The sequence below is a fragment of the Megascapheus bottae genome, chromosome 6 (genome assembly GCF_031878675.1).
Source record: "Megascapheus bottae isolate mThoBot1 chromosome 6, mThoBot2.hap1, whole genome shotgun sequence".
In the NCBI taxonomy this organism is placed as follows: domain Eukaryota; kingdom Metazoa; phylum Chordata; class Mammalia; order Rodentia; family Geomyidae; genus Megascapheus; species Megascapheus bottae.
In genome coordinates, this window is record NC_143514.1 from 65,598,216 (window position 1) to 65,619,216 (window position 21,001).

At 52.8% G+C, this 21,001-nt stretch overlaps 1 protein-coding gene across 1 annotated transcript; it reads right to left on the minus strand.

Annotated features, from left to right (window-relative positions):
• Window positions 1-1,453: 1,453 nt before the first annotated feature.
• Window positions 1,454-7,915, minus strand: Hcrtr1 (hypocretin receptor 1). The gene is made up of 7 exons (XM_090333822.1): window positions 7,639-7,915; window positions 7,305-7,483; window positions 6,123-6,366; window positions 5,744-5,859; window positions 4,517-4,743; window positions 3,249-3,370; window positions 1,454-1,768 (listed from the first exon to the last, which is right to left on the minus strand). The coding sequence occupies exons 1-7, from the start codon at window positions 7,835-7,837 to the stop codon at window positions 1,578-1,580; spliced, it is 1,278 nt and encodes a 425-aa protein (XP_090189948.1). The 5' UTR covers window positions 7,838-7,915; the 3' UTR covers window positions 1,454-1,577.
• Window positions 7,916-21,001: the final 13,086 nt, after the last annotated feature.

Below are 21,001 nucleotides of genomic sequence, written 5' to 3' on the forward strand. Positions count from 1 at the left end.
TTTATTTTTTTATGTGACAGTGTAAATAGAAACCAGGGTCTCGCATATGTTTGAATCAGTGCACTCTCAGCTCCCAAGCCCTTCTAGAGAATGGTGCCTCTCTCAGTCTGTGTGCTAAGGAAGGCTGAGGGCCCCAGGCTTGGATGGACCCTGGTGGACACAGTTGGCTCCAGCATGGTACCTTATTGTGCACACTGCCCCTCCAGACCTGCCTTTGACTTTCAGGAACAGCTTTGGATTCCAAGGCTAGTGGGGGTGGAGTGTGTGGGCACCCTGTTCCTCCTGGCAATAGGTATAAGGGCCACTGGGCTACAGCTGGGCTGGGGAGGCTGGAGAGCGGGTGACATACCTAAGCACACATTCCACCTGCTCAGGGAAGTGGAGGGCCTGGGAGGAGCCAGGCTGGGCCCCGGGGCCCTGTCCCCTGCTTTGTGATGACAGGTGGGGTCAGGGAGCCCAGGGCTCGATTAATCAATGTAAGCACTCCTGGCATGCTGCACGGCTGAGCTGGCCTCGGCCATATGTCTCCCACTCCTTGAGTGGAGCAGCACTCTAGACTGTTCCATCCTGTTCTGGCAGTGAGGATCAGAGCCTCTGGCAGCCCCATAATCAGCTCGGAGCCAGCCCAAGCACGTCCAGCCAAGTGTGTGGCTTCCTCTGTATGCTGTGAGTTCATAGAAAATAAATGAAGGCCTGATTTACAAGAAGGTGAGGGAAACAGTAAATCAGTCCGTTAACCTGCTGTCTGCTCATCATAACCCTTAAGTTCCAGAGGCCCTGGGGCCAGGAAACAGACAACATGGCAAAAGTGGAGGTTCTGGGCATCAAAGCCTTGGCACCACTGAGGAGGCAGTGCTGCCTGCGCTCTGGACCCATCTAGGGTTGTTGGGGGCAAGGAAGGCTGCAGGCAAGAGCCTCCAGGGTCGCCTCCAGCTTCCCCAGCAGCACCGCCTCCTGTCCTAACTTGAGCCACACAGATTCTGTGTAATGACAAGGAAAAGGGAGCATTCTGTGCCAGGCTTTTAATTACAATTGCTTTGGGCTGCTGGCCTCCATGCCGAGTGGCTGCTCAGAGAGTTTTATCACAACACAAAGTCAACAGGGTTCAGCCTGCAGTGTGTGTGGCTGGGCAGCCGGCAAGGCTGTGCTGTGCTCGGGGGTCACCAGACAATGACTGGACTCAGTTTGCACAGGCATCATCAACAGCTCTGGCTTTGTGGGGTCAAGGGTTCCTGGGCCAGATAGAAACACCTATGGAGGTCCTATGATTGGGTAGAGAGGAGTCTGCAGAAGGAAGGCCAAGCGCTAGAAGGAGGATGATGGTGGGTGCTACTGTGGAGTATGGTCACGGGAGAGAAATACATCAGTAACTGTGCCCAAGTGTGAGACCATGGAGAGCTTTCCCCTTCCCTGATGCATCTGTAAGCCTCATGTCAACCTTGCTTAACTTAAGGAGACATGAGCTCAGAGAGAGAAGAACTTGCTCAGAGTCACCCAGGCAGAAAGCCAGGCCTGGAGCTCCAGCCTGGCCCTCCATCCATAGTTGTCAATGAGGAGCTATGCAGCCCCTGCTCTCTTCAGGGCAGTACTGTGGTGACACTGGTGAGCACCACATGCTCAGACACTTTGGAGACTGAGCACTGGCTCTGCAAAGACAAGGACTTGTGGCTGGCAGAAGAACCAGGACGGGGAGCCTTCAGAGAGCTGCAGGGACCGAGGCCAGGCAGGCAGCAGGAGAAGGCGGCCTTAAACTGCTCCCGGAATTTGCCTTGGTTGGGAGACAAAAGACAAAACCATAAGGAGACAAATGCAGCTGGAAGGGGGCTGGAGCCCAAGAGCCACCCACACAGTTCCAGCTATGCTCAAGGGAGCAGAAAGGGAAGGGGAGAGTGGAGAAAGGACAGAGCTCCTGAGTGGATTCCTGGAGCAAAATGCAATTGTTCTGATTCCTTCCCAAAGCAAAATGCAATTGTTCTCTGATTCCTTGACGGCACTCTGGCTCAGGGCCTGGCTCAGGATGTGGCAGCGTCTGGCTCAGGAGCCTCAGGTCACCTCTGCCCTTTGTGTGCAGGGGAGGAGAGAGCTTTGGGCTCACTCTGTTGCTAGGCTCTCCCCAACTCTTCCCTGTGAGGATAAAATGACAGCAGGGGCTCTTGCAAGTGGCACTCATGCTGTGCCAGGCACTGTGCTAGGACCTTAGCCTCTGGCCGTTCTTATTTCAAAGCCCATCTCTTAATGAGAAGGGCAGTGGGAGAGGACAGATCCCACTCCACCCTGTCCAGCCCACACAGACCAAGGGGGCAAAGATTTCTCCTCTAGCATGTGTAATCAGCCTGCCAGCCCCTGTGGTGCCCAGTACAGGGCTAAGCACATAATAGATATTCAGTAAGTAAGTGGACAAAGGCATGCAGGTCAGGAAGTCTGCCTGCCCTTGCCTCTCCAGCAAAAGCTCAGCTTCTCTCTCGTCTGGGCTGGGAACCAACAGCAGTCTTTGTTGAGTAATTCGCGAGTGCCTGTGTGACTATACTACTGAGCTGTGCTCCCTCAAACCTCTTAATCCTTTCTAAAAGATGATTTGTATCCAGCCTTGAGCAGTCACCTAGATGGGCCTCTGAAAAGTCCAGGTCCCAACTGGAAGTCTGTGAGTCACTTCTACTGAGCCAAGCCTGAGGAGAGGTCAGGCCAGGACCCCCTTTGAGACTGGGAGATGGTGAATGGAGTAGAAACTACAAGACCGTAGAGGCAGATGGCCCACAGTGGGGTGGGCATCTGGGCATCCACGTGGGTGACTGAGAGGGCTGTGGGCAGAGGCAGTGGGGCCAGGTGCCACCTGCCAGTATGTCCAGCTGGGGAGTGCCCATCCTCAGGCCTGGGCTATCTGTGCTGGTGAGCTGCCCTTCTGCCTTGGGGCAGGAAATCCCACCCTCCTTCCACAAGCCAGGCTCCCTTTAGAAAGATGGGCCACTCTGCCTGTGTTGGCCACAGAGGGCAGTGGCAGGAGGTCCTGCTGCACATGTCTAAGCAGGGATGGTAGAGGCAACTGCAGCCTCTGCCCACCTCCACATGACTGCTGGCCACTGTCTCCCACTCAAGCCACTCAGTCTCCCTTGTGAGTGGAGATTCCCAGAGCAGGCCCACAATGCCCAGGAGAGAACAATTGCCTCCTTCCCCACCATCCCAAGATGGAGACTGCTGTTCTGGGGACTGCCGGGCCCTCCCTCCAACCACCACCTGCCCAGCCCACTCACCACTGAGGAAGTTGTAGATGATGGGGTTTGCGGCGCTGTTGGCATACACCAGCCAGTGGGAGAAGGTGAAGCAGGCGTAGACGGCTTCCCGGTCGCGGGCTTGGTGGAACATCCCGAACACCCTAAGGCAAAATTGGAGTGTGGGTGACTGTCATGTTTTAGGCCACCTGCTCCTCTTCATCACGGTGCTCTCGTAGGCTTCTAGGTCTGAAGTCCTGACCAGAATGGGCCTAGGAACAGGCCACCAGATCGCAGGGCCTCCCCTTCCCCAGTCCATCTTCTTATCCATCCTCACAGCAACGTGACAGCAAGGATCTGTTTTCTTCATGTTCCTCCATGAACCCTTCTCGGCCCCTCCTCCGCTGTGTCCCTGTCCCTCTACCTAAAATGCTGTCTTTCCAGATCCCTGAAGGTCCCCTCCCTTCCTCCTCGTCTCTGCTCACTGAGAGAGTGACACTAGCCTGCCTCCTGCCTCAGCCTTCCAGTGCTGGATTACAATCACATGCAATGTCCAGCTTCTCAGACTGAGAAAATACATCTAAAACAAAATCAAAACCACCCACCCCTGTCAATAGTCTTTGCCACCATGCATAGATTTTTTTTGACAGTCCTGGGCCTTGAGCTTAGGTCCTGGGCATGGTCCTTGGGCTTTCTCAAGGCTAGCTAGCACTCTACCACAGCACCACTTCCAGCTTTTTTTTTTTCTATGTATGTAGTACTGAAGAATCAAACTCTTTGTGCATGCTAAGCAAACACTCTACCACTAGGCCAACTCCCGGCCCCTGCATAGATTTTTTTTTAAAACTTATGTCCCTGCTCTGAAGGCAGAGACTTTGTTTTGTGCAACTGTTCATCCTGAACTTGAATGGCAGAATGAGTTTTCACAATCATCAAGACTGTCGTGCCCATTAATGATGGAGGAGATAGACTCACAGAGGAGAAACAACCTGCCCCAAGGTCACATCATGGAAAGGCGGTGGCCCTGGGACAAGTCCTTCCCCTGGCCCTGCCTCTCCCCCCCACCCTCCCGCTCCCCCAGCCCCATACCTCTTTTTTTTTTTTTTTTTTTTTTTGCCAGTCCTGGGCTTGAGCTCAGGGCTTGAGCACTCTCCTTGGACTTCCTCAAGGCTAGCACTCTACCACTTGAGCCTCAGCACCACTTCCAGCTTTTTGCTATGTATGTAGGGTACCGAGGAATCGAACCCCGGTCTTTGTGCATGCTAGGCAAGCACTCTACCACTAGGCCAAACTCCCGGCCCGCCCCATACCTCTTGAGGACATTAAGGACACTGATGGGCAGATAGCACAAGGCAAAGACGAGCAGCACCACCATGAGCATCTTGGCTGTCTTCCTCCGAGCTCGCATCTGCTTCACTTCGGCCAGGAAGGCGCGGGCCCGGGGCTGGGACTCTGTGCTTGGGCCTTGCCCCTGGGCCTCCAGCTGGTCTGAGGGCCGCTTCCAGTTCCTCACCAGGGCCGAGGTGGTGCCAGGTATCTGTCCAGCACACATAGATAGCAGCATGGGTTTCACTCCACAAGACAGGCCTTCCCTTTTGCTGAGTCTAACCCAGGCCAGACCCTAGGGCAGGATGGAGGTGGACAAGGGAACAATCCCCCTCCCCAAGGGGAGGGAACCTGACATTCATTTGAAAGAAGTTCCAGCTATGGTGTGAGCAAGGTTGTTTCTCTTTCCCCATGAAAGCGCATGCTTCTGGAAAGGTATTTTCAGTTCTTAGAGACTCAAAGAGGTGAGGAACCCTTGACAAGGCCCTGAACTCCAATCTCTTTAGCTCTTCAGTTCCAATAAACATAGGCTGAACTTTGCTGCCCCTTGGCCAGACTAGACTATGGGGAGATCTGGATGTGGGGGGCGTAGGAGAGAAGCAGTGAAGAGTCTATGCCTCACAGCATGGCTCTCCACCAGGGTTGCAGGTTCCCAGGACTTAGTTATATTCCCAGTAGGCTTTCATAATGAGGCCTAGGCTAGCCTGGGCCGTGATCCTCCTATTTACATGTCTAGCTGGAATGACAGCTGTGTGCCACCACACCCAGCATTTATTGACTGAGATGGAGTCTAGAGAACTTTTTGCCTAAGCTGGCCTCAGACTATGATCTTTTTGATCTCTGGCTCTGGAGTAAGCTAGGATTATAGATGTTGAGCCACTGTGCCCAGCACATAGATATCTGCGTTGATCTCTGATGTTCTGAGGCTCTGGGGAGACATTCTGTTCTCTGAGTCCCGGAGTTTTCTCACATAGGAAGTGGTGAAGAGGCTGATGACAGGACATAACAATAAGTGGTCGCTACTGTCACCAGAAGGAAATTAGTCATCCTTGCACCAGGATAGATTCTAGCACTTGGGCTTCAAGTTCCCCATGTCCCTAGGCCTGCCCACTCTCCTGCTACAGCCATCAGGGCTTGTTCTGAGTGCAGGGGATCATCTACTCCCTTAGACTGGAGCCCCTCTCAGCTCAGTGGCACACAGTGGGCCTCACCTGGCGCCCCCAGAGCTTGCGGAAGATCTGGAAATAGGCCATGGCCATGAAGCCAAGTGGGGCCAGGTAGGTGACGATGAAGAAGCAGCTGTGGTAGATCTTGGGGTACAGGTCATCTGTGGGGGGGGTTAAAAGATGCAAGGGTCAGGTCTAGCCTGAGAACCCCAGCCAGGCCTGCCTGATTAGTAATGCCACCTTATCCCCACTAGGGCCCAACCAGGAATGGGAATAGCTGGACCCCATGCAGGCACTGTGGTGGGAACAGAACCTGGAGTTGCCTTATCTGGCAGTGTCTGCTCAGGATAGACTCCTAGCAGATGCCCACACGTCTGGAGATGCCTGCCCTTAGGGTACATGCCCCAGAGTTGCCCACCATTACCTGCCCAGTGTTCATCACAGACAGAGAAGAGCCGGGTGCGGTTGGCCAGCTCGGGTAGCACACTGCTGCATTCCATGACAGCAGCCTGGGGCACCATGACAGCCAGAGACACAGCCCAGATGCCCAGGATGGAGCCACGGGCACGTCGGGCCGTGCTCTTGAACAACAGTGGATGGCAAATGGCATACCAGCGGTCCAGGGCGATGAAGCTGAGAGTCAGCACAGCCACAGACACGGACACGGCCTGTCCCATGGGGACACAAGAGGGTGGGCAAGTAAGGAGAAGTCACAACCCAGACGTGCCAGGCAGCTGGATGTGGTGCAGATCCTGACTGCACCACTTACTTCCGGGTGACTTTGGACGAGGCACTCACCCTCTCTGAGCCTCACCTCTACAATGGGCACATAGCATCTACCTGGCAGGATTCTGGTGAGAATAAAAGAAAGCATGTATGGAAAATGTCCAGCTAGAGACCTGGCACACAAACTCTCAAATGCCAGGCATTGCTCTCCTTATCCTCACGCCAATGCCATGAAGTGGGTGCTATGTTACGGATGGAGAAATTAAGGCCCACAATGACCTTATCTGTGAATATGCTTAAGATCACCTAAGTTAATCAAAACCTTAGAACACTGGGAAAGCCAATTGCCCTAACTCTGAAACATCACCCATGTACAATGCTCTGAAGAAAGTCCACTGTGATGGAAACAGAGAGGAGTCTGGACCATAGCTTGGGTCAGCATTGCCTCAAAGGGACCCCCTGCCCTCTGAGAGGCAGGGAGAAGGTCAGGGGGTACAGGTGAAAAGCTATGCCAGCTCTGGTCAGCCATTCTTCCACTCACTAGCCCCATTTGGGCATCCCAATGTGCACCCTGAGGGAGGGAGGTCTTGGGCCAACTGGAAGGATGGGCAGTGACAGCTTCCATGAGGCCCCTGGAAGTCTGACCCCTTAAGACAAGCAAGCAGACCCCACAAGTGTCTGTGTCTGCATCACTGTGGCCTTATGCTGCCCTTCACTCGGGGCTGGGACCACGTGTATCCATGTGACTGCTCATCTACATGTCACCAGGAAAGATCCCTGTGTGAGTGCATGGGGCTGTTTGCAAAGCAAGCCCAAGTGTGGCTGACACCCCCCAAGGGGGTGACTTTGGGGCAGATGCAGCAGGCCGGTGAGAGCTTACCTGTAGGTAGGGGATGACCTTGCACAATGCATGGCCAAAAAGCCATGACTCGGTGATGTCAACTAGCAGGCTGGCCGGCAGGCAGATGGCAGTCACCAGCACGTCGGCCAGGGACAGGTTGACAATGAAGTAGTTGGTGACCGTTCTCATGTGGTGGTTTCGCCACACAGCCAGGCAGACTGCAGGTGCAGGTGAAAGGAGGTCAGCAGCCGAGCCTCGCCCATCCCAACTCTCCTCCATCCCCACCCTCACTCTCCTCGGTGCTAGCAGACAGCGGGGCTGGCAGGCAGGCCCAGGATCCTTTTGCTCCCAGGGGCAGGGGCATGTCACTTACCCAGAGTGTTGCCCACCAGGGCGGTGAGGAACACCACCACGTAGGCTGCGATGAGGACCCATTCGTACTGCTTAGGGTACAGATAATCGTGCCACAGGTAGCGCAGGAATTCATCTTCATAGTCTGGAGGCATGTAGGAGGGCTCCCCCATGCCAGTGGGGGCCCCTGTCTGGGCCCCTGGGGTGGCGGAGGGCTCCATGAGCTTGGAGCCACTGCATCAGAGGGGCATCTGGGATCTACAGAGGGCCACCCTCAGCCCACTTCCTTGGGCGGCCTGGGTCTTGCACCCTAGTTTTGGGGGTGCAAAAGGTAGGAAGGAAGGAAAAAAGGAAGGAAGGAAGGAAGGAAGGAAGGAAGGAAGGAAGGAAGTGAGGGAGGAGGGAGAGAGTGAGGAGAGAGAAGGAGGAAAGGGAAAAAGAGATGGAAGGAAGGGTAGGGGAAAGGGAAGGATGGAGGGAGGGAAGGAGGAAACATTATGGATCATGCTGCATATCCCCTCCTGGTTCTCACACCAGAAGTGGTGGAGGAAGGCAGTCTTGGGCAGCATCCCAATTCCACACAAATTGCTCATGGGTGATTGCCTCCCTCTTTCAGCCTCAGTTTCCCCATCCAGTACCTACCTCCCAGGACTGCCTCCAGGAGTGCTGAGCTCTAAAGTCAAGCGTTCCGCCGGCTGTCCCAGCACCCGGCGGTGCGGGAAGCCGGGCGTTTCTGGGTACTGCTATTAGGGAGCCCCGCTTGGCCGATGAGGAAATGGTCACTCAGAGAGGTTGAACTGTTTGCTCAAGGTCACCAAGCCAAGCCAGGCTGGTGTGACGCCACCAAACAGCCCAGATTTAAGAAGGGAAGCGGTCCCGATGGCAGATGGCACACATTCTCCGTTGAGTCGGCCCGCTGGCTTTGATTTTTGGTTGTACCAAAAGGGTGGAGGGAGTGGATGCGCCCCGGGCCCCGCCCACCAGACCTGCCAGCCCTTCCCGAGGGGCGCGGCCCGGGCGCGCGCCCTCACAGTCACACACACGCGGGGACGATGCAAGGCGGAACTGGCCGTCTCTCCGGGAGCCGGGAGGACCCTACTGCGAGGCCCTCGGGCCCGCCAGGGCCCCCTCGAGTCCCCGGGCCGCCATGCTCCAGGCGGCCGCCAGGGGTCGCGGGCGGGCGCGCAGGCCGCTCTCCATTCATAAATCCGGCCTCGCTCGGCCCCTCCCGCCGCCCTCCCCCCGCGGCGCAGGGACCCCAGGGCGGGCTGGGGGTCCCCCGAGGCCCAGCGGGAAGGGGACGGGGCTCCGCGCTGCACGGGGCATCGGCCTGCCGGCTCCCCCCGCGGGACCTCCCCGCACCTCGGGGCTGCGGGGGGCGCATGGAGAGCGCTAAGGGTCCGCAGACGCCCGCCGGGAGGTGAGAGCAGCCGGATGGTGTCTGGCCTCCCCACATCTAGAGGTTTCCCCTCGAGACTGTCCCCCCAGTTCCTTCTGAACCCCCATTCCCGGCCCGGGGGGGTCCCCCACGCCCCGCACCTGTGGCTCCGGGACCCGCGCGTTCCCGTGGCTGGTGCCCGCACCTGGCGGCCCGGACGCCGCCTTCCTGCGGGGAGGACCGAGACCGAGCCGGGGGGCGGGGCGGCTCCCCGTCCCGCGGAGGCGCCGCGGGGCCGGCGGTGGCGGCGCGGGCTCCGGCCGGGCTGCGCGCCGCGGGGCGGGGGGCGGCGGGTCTCCGCGCCGAGTTCCCCGCCGCCGGAGTCCGCGGGGCGGGGGCGACGCTCCCCCCTCCTCCCGCGCCACTGCGCTTCCCGTTCCGCCTCCATTCACGCGCCCCTCGGTCCATTCATGCCGTTCGCGTCCATTCAGCACTTACGCCCCGGGCCGCCCTGCGTCGGGGCGCAGCGGGTGCGTGGGGACCCGCCCCGGGCAGCGTCGGGGGCCGCGGGGCAGGGGCACCGGCACCGCTGCTGGTGAGATGGGCGTGCAGGTGGGGCGCAGGGGCCAGAGGGCGCCGCCGCCAGCCAGGCTTGGGCTGGTGCGGAGCCCAGGTACCCCGCATTCCAGAACAGCAGCCTGTCTCTGTCCTACCTGGTCCTACCTGACCCAAGTCTGTCTGTCTGTCTGTCTGTCTGTCTTCCGCCCACTTTTCCCCACCCAAGTCAGGGAGGGGGAGGGTCTCCTCGATTCAACAAATATTTACCCAGCTCTATGCCAAGCAAGAAGCCCATAATGACACAGCTGCCATTGCTGTGGGGAGCGCCATGCATGATCTCAGGCCAGCGTCACAGGGGCCTGAGGAGGCTGGGTTACTCTCCCCAGTTTTCAGATGTGGACACAGGCCACACAAGCTTCAGTGACTTGTTCAAGGTCACAGAGCAGAGGCAGAGCTAGAGTTCCAGCCCTTGCTCCCCTCACATCTACCAGCTTCCTCCCCCAGGGCTTTCAGAGACAGGTACACGCTAGACGATGTGCTTATGGTAGAGTGGGGGCGGGGAGAGGTGTTCAGAGGCCGCTGGGACCCAGTAGGACTCATGAGCAGGGCCAAGGTTTCTAGGGCAAGACCTGAAGAATGAGAAGGTGGCCCTGGGAAGGGGGAGAACTGGGGAGGGATGGTTGTCGGGAGGAAGGAAGTCTTCAAGACAGAGGAGCAATGGGTGCAGAGGATTGCAGACTCCGTCTGCTGGGAAGCACAGGTAGAACCCTTGGGCCTTTGGCCATCGCCTGCTGCTGGACAGGACTTCCCAGCACTTGAGACCACCCTCCTCCCCTGTCCTCTGAGACTCACACTCCTCTCCCAGGAGGTGATTTCTGAGCTCCACCCTCATCTCCCCAGGGCAGCCAAAGCCCTTTCTTTCCCCAGGCACTGGAGATGGTCTGTCTGGCACAGCATGTATGAGAGAAGGTGGGTAGCCGCTGGGCAGCCCAGTGACCTTTGCTTCTGCAGAGCACTGCAGGGGAGGACTGAGTCAGAACCTGAGCTTTGTGACAGAGTATAGATTTGTGATCCTCCCTGCTCTGGGTGCTGGCAGAGGCAGGGGAGAGGGAGCCATGAAGGGCTCAAAAAAAGAGTAGTGGCTGGAGTGTGTGTGTGTGTGTGTGTGTGTGTGTGTGTGTGTGTGTACATCTGAGGCAGTTGATATTTGAGTTTCTGTATTCAAGCAAGAGCCAAGTGCATCTGTGGGAACCAGTGTGTGCATTTGTGTGTGTGTGTGTATGTGTGTGTGTGTGTGTGTGTGCCTATGCATGGGGCAAGCCTAGGTGGGAGTTGTCCACATCTGCCTCTGTGTGGGTCTTGATTGACATGGTCAGGGTCTGTCTGTAAGGAAGGGGTGGGGGGGCTGTCTGTCTTTGTGGGTCTCAGTGTACAACCAGAACTTTGCCTAGCTTTGGTCCTCCAGGGTGTTTTCCTGCAGGTGTGGGGATAGGTGTGTGGATATGCCCTGTGTTGTGGCTTCATGAGTGTGCAAATGTGGAACTGGTACCTCTTCTCTCAGAGCAGTGATCCGGCCCTTCACACCCCCACCTATAGCTGTGACCATTTGCCATGAAGAGGCTGGGAGGAGGGGCAGGCTCGTGGGGAATGGGAGACATCATACAGAGACACTCAAACGACAGCACCCGTGCGTACGGCACAGCTCCAAGGGCCTGTGTAGATGGTGTGGATACTGGCTGAGCCCTGCACCACTCAGAACCCAGTCTAGAGCTCCAATTCAAGGCCACCCAGACCGCCCTGGGTTGGAGTAAGCAAAGGGGCTTCCCAGGTTCCCCCAAATCATTATAGAAGGGTGGGGTGGGAATCATGGCTGAGATTTACTCAGCCCCACAAAAAATACCCAGTGTCACAGAACCAGTCCAGCCCTCTCCTTCCAAGGGACCCCCCTCCCAATTGTCAACCTTTCCTCCTTTATCCCCCAGTTACCCCAACAAGGGCTGGATGAGGAGTCACAAGAGACTCCTTAAGACAGCAGGCCTCTCTTCCTCCCCAGAGTGTGGCTACCAGAAGGCCCAGGCCCTCTGGTAGACCTGGGCCCATGGAGCTGTAGCTGAAGGTGGAGGAGGCTGAGGAGCATGAGGGAGGGACCCCTGAGCGTCTGCTCAGGGGAATCTTAGGGGATCCAGGGCAGAGATGCTGTGGAAATCCCACCAGGAGCTGCCATCAGGTCCTTGGGCAGAGCAGCCCCAGCCTCTGGGAGCTCCCAGAAAAGCACCTGCATTCAGGAGGGACGTGGGACATGGGGTCTCCACGCTCCAGGCTGGCTCCATGCTTCCTCTGCTGGGGGAGGCCTAGACTGAGGCCTTGGCGTTGCTCAGGCTGTCAGTCAACTGGTGCCCACACGACCTCCTTCTTGGAACCAGCTGGCCCCAGTCTTGTTGATCTAATCCTGAGCCTCTAAGCCACAGGTCCCTGTCATATTCATCTCCAAGTGTCAGCCTGGCCCTGTCCCCAGGTGCTGCCTCCTGCTCTCTCCAATCCCCATGTGACTTACAGTAACCTCTGTCTGGCTAGGACTAGAGCAATTGAGCGGCAATTGGGTTTGGAACTTGCTGATGCTGCTGCAGGCCTAGGATGTGGGGTAGAGGGAAGACTCAGGGCAGGGGGTACCGAGTGCTTTACAGAACAGAGGCCAGGGAAGAGCTGGGGGCGGGGGGGCAGCAAGGCTGAGCTGTGGCTCAGAAGGCATTCACATGGATGGACTGGAGAAGCCAGGGACAAAACCATGGGTTTGGGGTCCCTAAGGGCCAGTGACACTGGCCTCTAGGAGGGCTGATCAAGTACTTATGCCCACAGACACCCAGAGACCTCATGTCCTTGGGCCCAAGCTGGGTCCCTGCCTCTGCTTCCCTTTTGTTAAGTCCCTCCTCCAGGTGTGGGCACTGGAAGGGACCAACACCTGCTGGGAGTGTGGAGACTGAACCCAGAGAGAATCTGCAAGCAGGGGCTGGGACTAGAGAAGGGGATGGAAGGAGCAACACCCTGTCTGGGTTGCTCCCCACACCCTGGCGGGGGGGAGGGGGGTAATGCCGGGCAACAAAGAGGGTGCTGCTGCAGAGGCTGGGAGACCTTTCTGTAGAGAAATAGCTGAGAATTGTAGGAAATGCACGGGGTGGGAGCCTGTGGAGTCAGGGTTGGGGCAGAATGAGTTTGGAACCAGGAAGGATGAGAGTACATGTGAGCCCAAGGAGGGACCACCAGCTCCAGAGCCTCTGATCCCGTCTCATCTGTGAGGCAGGAAAGGGGGAAGGCCCAGGCTTTGGGGCCAGAAAGACATGGGTTAGCTTCCAGCTTGGCCTCTTCCTGCCATCTGCTCCAGGATCCATGAGGAGCCTCTGTAATAGGCTGCACAGTGGTCTCCTCTGGTAAAGCTCAGAGGCAGAGCCTGTGTCTTCTAAGAGGGAGGCAGGAGTGCTAGAAAGGTTCAAGAAAGGAGGCAGAGTGAGCTGGAAAGGGCCGCAAGCCCAGCAATGTGGATGACCTAGGATACCGGACAATTCAGGGGCGGACCTTCGCCCCAGCCCCCAGAAGGAACTTGATTTTAGCTCCACAAGTCTTGTTTTGGACATCTGATCTCAATAGAATAAGAGAATACACGTGTTGTTTTCTGGCCCTGTTGAGGTTTGAACTCGGGGTATTGCTCTTGCTAGGCAGGTGCTCTACTACTTGTGCCATGCTCCCAGATCTTTTTTCCCCCTCTGGTCAGTACTGGGCTGGGCACTGTCCCTGGGCTTTATCCGTAAAGGCTAGCGAGAGATCTACCACTCTGAACCATAGCACCACTTCTGGTTTTTGAGTGTTTAATTGGAGATCAGAGTCTCACAGGACTTTTCTGCCTGGTTGGCTTTGAACTATGATCCTCAGATTTCAGCTTCCTGAGTACCTAGGATTATAGGCATGAGCCACTGGCACCCAGCAAATATTTATTATTATTATTATTTTGTTTATGTGGTACTGAGGATTCAAACCCAGGGCCTCATGCATGCTAGGCAAGCACTCTACCACCAGGTCACATTCTCAGCCCTCCAGAACTTCTTTGTTTTAATTAATTTTTCAGATACAGTCTTGTGGCTTTGTCCCAAGCCTGCTTTGTGTGGGACCCCAGTCATTCTAGCTCTGCCTCCTGAGCAGCTGGAATTGTAAGTGTGAACCCCTGTTCTCACCTTGATTTTATACTGTGGTGTGGTGGTGGTGGTATGTGTGTGTTTTCATGATATGGATTTTGAATTCAGAACCTTCCTAGAGTACTGGCTATACAGGTGCTCTACCACTTGACACACTCTCCCAGCCCTTTTTTGCTTTAGTTATTTTTTTTCAAATAGGGTCCCTTGCTTTTTGTTTTGTTTTGCCTGAGCTTGCCTCAGGCCTCCGTCCTTCCATCTAAATGTCACCAGTAGCTGGGAATGTGGCCATGAATCACTTTGTTTGCTGAGATGGCAGTCCCACAATAACATTTTTGCCTATACTGGTCACGAACTGAGGTCCTCCCAATTCTGGCCTCCTGAGTACCTAGCACTTCAGAACTGGATCAACATGGACAACTTTGAGCCACACAGGAAGGACATGGCCGAGGAAGAAGGGGTGACATTCCAGACCGAGGGAGCAGGGTGCACACGGCAAGGATGGGTGTGGTACAAAGCCTGCTGGGAGGAGGGGCTAATTTGGCTGGAGGGTGCTCTCATGAAGAAGATCATTGAGAAACAGAAAGATGGGTGAAGGGTTGGCCCGTGTGTAGGCTCAAGAGCCTGGACTCATCCATCCATCCCAAAGGCAACGAATCCCCAGGGGGCCGAGCAAGGGTGCGGTGTAGACAGACTGGGAGCCTTGCCCTGTAACTTAAAGAACGTTGAAACTAAGCAAGAACTTACTGTCAGTATGACACGGGATTCTAGATACTCACATACCGTGAGACCGAAAGAGGACTGACTCAGGAGAGAGGCCCAAGCGCCTCTTTGTATGCACAGAAAATAACACACCCACGGAACTGAACTCCCGAGACATAGAAACAAAAGACTTTTAATTTGTTTTGCTGTTGTTTCCCTGTTACGGAGGACTGCATTCTTTATATATGATGTATGCACAAGCACATCTGTGTGAAGGTGGAGGGCGCAGAATCAGGGAAAAAGGGTGAAAAAGTGCAACAGCAGAGCACACTGGACACTACTGAAAGTGAACTGTGCCAGTCCCGGGTGGAGATGGGAGGGAAGGCATGGGAGAGAGTGGGGGAACAGATGATCCCATATGAAAGGGAATGTACTTATAACCCAATGCATGCAAATGTAATCCAGTGGTGTATAATAATATAATAATAATTACCTCTATAATAATCAAGTAAAAAATTTTTAAGTCATCTATTCAGGACAAAATGAAGTAAAGCCATTTTTAATGTTGTAGTATTGCCACAGATTCTTTAATGAGCATGTACTTACTGCAGTTGACAACCTAGTCAGGCAGAAATAATGGTTCCTTTCTCTACAGGCTGTCCGGGGCTGGTAGAGTAGCTCTGGACTCAGCAGCAAGCCTGAGTTGTGCCAGGGTAGATCACTGTCACTGTGACACGGACAGATGATGACCCCACGCTGCCTGGGTTTAAATCATAAATCTGCCATTTACTTGCTGTGTGACCCTGAGTCTACTCCTTCACTTCTCTGGGCTTGAGTTTCATCATAGCTAAATGACATCGTCCCACTGGAAATGATACAGCTACCAATCTGTTGGTAGGGAAAACAAGTTCTCTCAAAGATGTCTACACCCTAGTTGTTAGAATCTGTAGCAAGGAAAAAAAAATCCTAAACAAACAAAGAAAGAAATAGGACCTTGCTACTGCAGCCAAGGGAAAGGAATACATCTCCTTGGGTTAAATGAGCATTTGGAAAAGTTTGTAGATGCCTTAGCTACTGTTATTTACAGCAAGACTCCTGGCCTTTGTGCATCAGACCTGATGTGCTGGCCTGATTACATATGGCCGCAAAAGAGGCTGGGAAGTAGAATTTTCCTTAGGAGAACCACATAAGTGTTCTATGACTAAGGGAAGAGAGAATTGTCTGGTGCAGCCCTTACTGTGCAAAATAAGAAGTTTGGCAATGCCTGGGCTTGAGTTTGGTTAGATACATAAGTTTTTAGCTCTTTTTTCTAGAGTCATTAATTCTTTATAGTATTTCATGACTCACCTCTGTGTCAGATGAGACATCCTTATCGTCTCCTCACTCACCATCCCTTACTCCTGTTGTGGAACTATTCTGTTTTCATCTGGTTCCACATCCTTATTGAAAATACTCTAGCCAGATGTGGTAGAACACTCTTGTAATCCCAACTATTTTGGAAGCACAGAAGGAAGGATCATATTCCAAAGCCCATTCCAGTGCCAGGCAAAATGTGAGGGCTGGGAGCATGGCCTCGCCGTAGAGTGCTCACCTAGCATGCATGAAGCCCTAGGTTCCATTCCTCGGTACCACATATACACAGAAAAAGCCAGAAGTGGTGCTGTGGCTCAAGTGGTAGAGCTCTAGCCTTGAGAAAGCCCAAGGACAGTGCTCAGACCCTGAGTTCAAGCCCCAGAACTGGCAAAAATAAACAAAAACAAAACCAACAAAACCATGAGACTCTGAAAAATAACTACAGCAGAAATGGGCAGGGTGTGTGGCTCACAGAATAGAGGCCCTGAGTTCAAATTTCAGTAACACTCCCTAAAATATTCTGATTTTGTCTATTGTCTCCCTCTGAATTTCCGATTATGTTCTAAATTTGTGTATTGTCTATCTCTGAAAATGAGTAAAGTCTTTTCTAAAGTTTTCTAAAATATTCTTCCACACCCCTTCTCCATACATGAAGTCATACTACCCTTCAATTAATTTCATATTTGGGCCATGACTTTCTTCTTAGGGTTTTTAAAATTATTATAAAGGTGAAATGCAGAGGAGTTCCAGTGAATGAGATCATTTCTTTTTGGACCCTGCCACCCCTTCCTCACTCTCTCACAGTTTTTCCTTCCTACCCCACCCACAAGTTGCATAGTTCATTTTCAACATAAGGTCTTGTGAGAACCACTGCTGCATCTGTTCACTTTTGTCCTTCCATTTCTGTATCCAGCCCTTTAACCCTTCCAAAAACAGATCAACAAACAAATAAGACAAAGGAAAAGAAAACAAAAACAACAACACAGAGGAGAAACCCCCACATGTTTCCATTTCCTGGAGATCGGGATGTTCTTACACAACTTTTTTGTTCTCTTGTAGTTTCTAATTGCTTTTTCTCTTTGCCTCTTTAGAGACGAAACATATGACTTTTAAATTGAGTCATTAAAATCCTCCAGCATTTTAATGGCATTATTTGTTGAATGAAGCCATTTTCTTCTTTTAAAACCTTCTGACTTCCTGTTCTAATTTTGACTGCTGGCCCTCTGGCCCTCTGGTATTTGTAGTTATTGTCCTCGGGGTTCATTCCACTGCTTTGGGAATCTGTGAAGTCTCTGTCCAGGATTGTATCCCTACTTTGCAGGAGCACATCTTCAAAGAACACTGTCAAAAGATGTGCAGGGAAGGAAAAGCTTTGGGGATCTTTTGGTTGTCCTTAAGTGGCCTGAGTGGGGAAGACCAGACAGCAGACTTTAGTTTAGGGTCCTAGCTTGCAGACAGGCAAAGCAACCTAGGATCCCCACAGCCCCTGGCCAAGATGGAGGAGGAAGAAGCTATGCCAGTCTCCGGAAAATGATCCCATAGCATCTTTAGAAAACAGTTCTCTGGGAAGAGAGTGTAGCTTAGTGCTAGAGTGCTTGCCTAGCATGCACATAGCCCTGGGTTTGATTCCTTGGTATCACATATACAGAAAAAGCCAGAAGTGGCACTGTGGCTCAAGTGATAAAGTGCTTGAGCAAAAGAAGGCTCAGGGACAATGTCTAGGGCCTGAGTTTAAGCCTCAGGACTGACAAGAAAGAAAGAAAGAAAGAAAGAAAGAGAAAGAAAGAAAGAAAGAAAAGTTTTCTGTCATTTGAAATCTGTCCCTGTCTCTGTGTGTTCCAAGCATGTATGACTTGTGTATGTGTGTGCATGGTGTGTGTGTGTGTGTGTGCACATGGGCTGTGTAATGCTTGTGTGCATGGGGTGTGCATAGGGGGTATGTGTGTGGTATGTGAGCATGGGAGATGTGCATGTGAGTAAAAGAATATATCTGGTGTGTGTGTGTGTGTGTGTGTGTGTGTGTGTGTGTGTGTGTCTGGGTCTGGGTCTGGGCCTGGGCCTGTGTGTAGGAAAGGGTAATTGATGACTGACTCAACTTGTATTAAATAGGCTTTCACTTACTTTCCAAATTTTCATTGTCCTCATATCATATTTTATGTCTCACTACTTTATTATGATTCCTCATAGTTAAGTTTCCTTAAATGGACTCTCCTGGTCCTCTACTGTAATCCATGAATTTGCAGGTTGGATATGACAGTTTTATCTTTAATTATTTGTAATTACACAGCCGTATTTTCCAATCCACATGCAGCTACTCCTCCAACTCCCGGAGTGCCAGGCTTGTTCAGCTTTTCTTAACCATCACCTGCAGCGGGGGTGGAGAGGTGGGGGTGCACACAGCAGCCTTTGGGGGAACATTTCTCTCATCGTCTACCCTGTCATTGCCTCTAATCAGTCATGGACGCCTTCTCTCTCTGGTTTGTATCTCCCAGAGGATCTACTTTCACTCCTCCTCCTCCTCTCCCAGATCCTGGCATAAGTAAGAGTCATCGTGGAAGCAAAATCCCTGTTATCACCACTCATGTGCAGTGTGAGAGCTGAGATGTCACTTCTGGAATCTCAGCGGTGGCCTTCATTGCCTGGGCCCCATCTCACAGGTCTTGGGACCCAGGCTCAGCCTTCTCCTCCTGTGTCCTCCCACATTGGGCCACAGCAGCGGAGGTGTCCAAGGAGTGACAGAAATCTCCTGGGAAAATAAATCCTCCCACGGACCAGGCAGGAGGGACACTGAGGCCTCAGCCCGATGGCAAAATCTCTGTCATCTCAAAGGAAGGATTTGGGGGAATTGCATGTAGCTATGACAACCGAATACCATGGCTCAGATACATATTCAGGGAGCAGAAGTCCATATCTTACACAAATGGTCTCAAGTGACAGGAAAAGAGGGGGACGTGCCTGCTGCCTTCTAGAGAGCTCATACAACCTTGGTCCAGGTCAAGATGAGCTCAGGGTGACATGAGAATTTTGCAGAAGGTCGCAGGTCAATTTCAGTGGTGGCTGCAGATATTCCAAGCATGGCATCACCAAGCCAAATAACGTGATATCTTAAAAAAATGTTTTTAGGCTTTTTAGTCTTAGATTTTGTTTTGCTTTGTTTTTTCCTTTCAAGGATCTTAAGACAATGCCTCTTCAGGGGCTGGAATGCTAGATGCTTCTGCTTCTTCTCCTCCTTCTTCCTCTTCCTCCTCCTCCTCCTCTTCCTCCTCCTCCTCCTCCTCTTCTTCTCCTCCTCCTCCTCCTCCTCCTCCTTCTCCTTCTCCTCCTCCTCCTCTTCCTCCTCCTCCTCCTCCTCCTCTTTCTCCTCCTCCTCCTCCTCTTTCTCCTCCTCCTCCTCCTTCTTCTTCAACAGTCCTGGGCTTGAACTCAAGGCCTGGGCACTGTTCTCTCTTTGGAGGGGGGGAGGATTGCCTCTCCAATCTTCATACCAGCTCCTTCTTTCTTGAGTTTGTTTCCTGAATTTTTCCATATTGGTTTAGCCAGAGGCAGTACAGAACCCCAGGCCTATGTGGTATTTCCCAGTGATTTATAACAACCTGATCCACATCTCCAGTCACGTCCTCCTTTTGTTTCCAGCACTGTGTTTTCTGTGCTGATGATTTGTTTATCAAGGCTCATAAAGGAATCTATTCAGTTTTTTGGTTGTTTTGCATATGACCACTTTTTCATATTCTCTTTATTATTTCCTTCCTTTTATGCTCCTGGATTTTCTGCTTGTCTTTCCCTGGTATCTGGTCTTGGATACTTAATTTATTTGTTAGCAATCCTTCCTTCCTTCCTTCCTTCCTTCCTTCCTTCTTTCCTTCCTTCCTTCTTTCCTTCCTTCCTTCCTTCCTTCCATCCTTCTTCTTTTTTTTGTGGGTCATGGGGCTCTTTTTTTGTTTTGTTTTGTTTTTGCCAATCCTGGGGTTTGAACTCAGGGCCTGAGCACTGTCCTTGGATTTTTCTCAAGGCTAGAGCTCTACCACTTGAGCCTCAGCACCACTTCTGGCTTTTTCTGTGTATGTGATACCGAGGAATGGAACCCAGGGCTATGTGCATGCTAGGCAAGCACCCTACCACTAGGCCACCCTCCCAGCCCCCTTCCTTTCCTTTTGCGATGCTTTTATTTTAATGTTATTATAAAGGTGATATACAGTTGCATAAGTCAGAGAAGGAGTACATTTCTTTTTGGACAATGTCACCCCTTCCCTCGGTGTCTCAGTGTTTCCCTCCTGTCCCCATCCACAGGTTGCACAGCTCATTTTGAACATAGTGTCTAGGTAGTACCACTGCTGCAAACAATTCTGTGTTTCGTAGATGGAGTGAAGGCTATAATTTCTCTTCCACGTTCCATTTTAGTTTACTCCTAATCCATTTTAAAGATCTTGTAATCTCCACTGTAATTTTCTCCTTTCCTCATGACTTAGTTACAAATGATCTTTTAAATTCCCAAACACCCTAGATTTCTCTGGCCAACTTTTTGCTGTGGATTTCTGATTTTATTATACTGGAATTACAAAAGGTGATGGAGTGGTACTGATATTATTAATTATGTGCAGTGCCAGGGATTGAACCCAGGGCTTAGCATGCACTTTACCACTGGGCTATACCTCCAGCCCTGGGTTGATTTTTCCTTTCTTATTTTTGAACTCTTCCTCAGCATGTTTGCTCCCCTCTACAGCCCTAACACCTCTCTGTAGTCCAGGCCGAGGCCCAGGGTCAGGGGGTACACACAAGCCCCACTCCTAGCTCCACACACACCATGGTCACCAGTGGCTGTGAGTGTTGAACCTCAGGGCACAGCATCCATGCAGAGTTGGAGCCACCGCTCCTGCTTGGCAGATGCCAGCTGCAGGGAGGCCGTGTGCACTGGCACCCAGCTTGAGGTCTGACAGATAAGGTTGTCCACTGTAGAAGAATAAAATCAGACTCAGCTATAGTTTTCCAACCGGACGCTCATACCACATGACACGGAAAGACGCCTGGGGCCTCCCAGACACAAGCAAGGCCTCGTGGCAGGAAGACCAGCTGGGTGTCCTCCCGCTCAATCTGCCCCTCATGCCTGTGATCACAGGCTGACAGCTCAGAGCAGGAGTGCCCACCTCCCATTTGAGATGTCAGTCTGTCTGGTGACTGGCAGACTCAGTCATTTGACCTGGACTGTTGACTAGCTG

Excerpts from the sequence above, each read along its gene's own strand:
- Hcrtr1 (XM_090333822.1), bottom strand. The coding sequence starts at position 7,837 with ATGGAGCCCTCCGCCACCCCAGGGGCCCAGACAGGGGCCCCCACTGGC. Across the intron at positions 6,367-7,304 it reads AGGTCATCCCCTACCTACAG|GCCGTGTCCGTGTCTGTGGC; the intron begins GTAAGCTCTCAC and ends CCCATGGGACAG. Across the intron at positions 1,769-3,248 it reads CATCTACAACTTCCTCAGTG|GCAAATTCCGGGAGCAGTTT; the intron begins GTGAGTGGGCTG and ends CTCCCAACCAAG.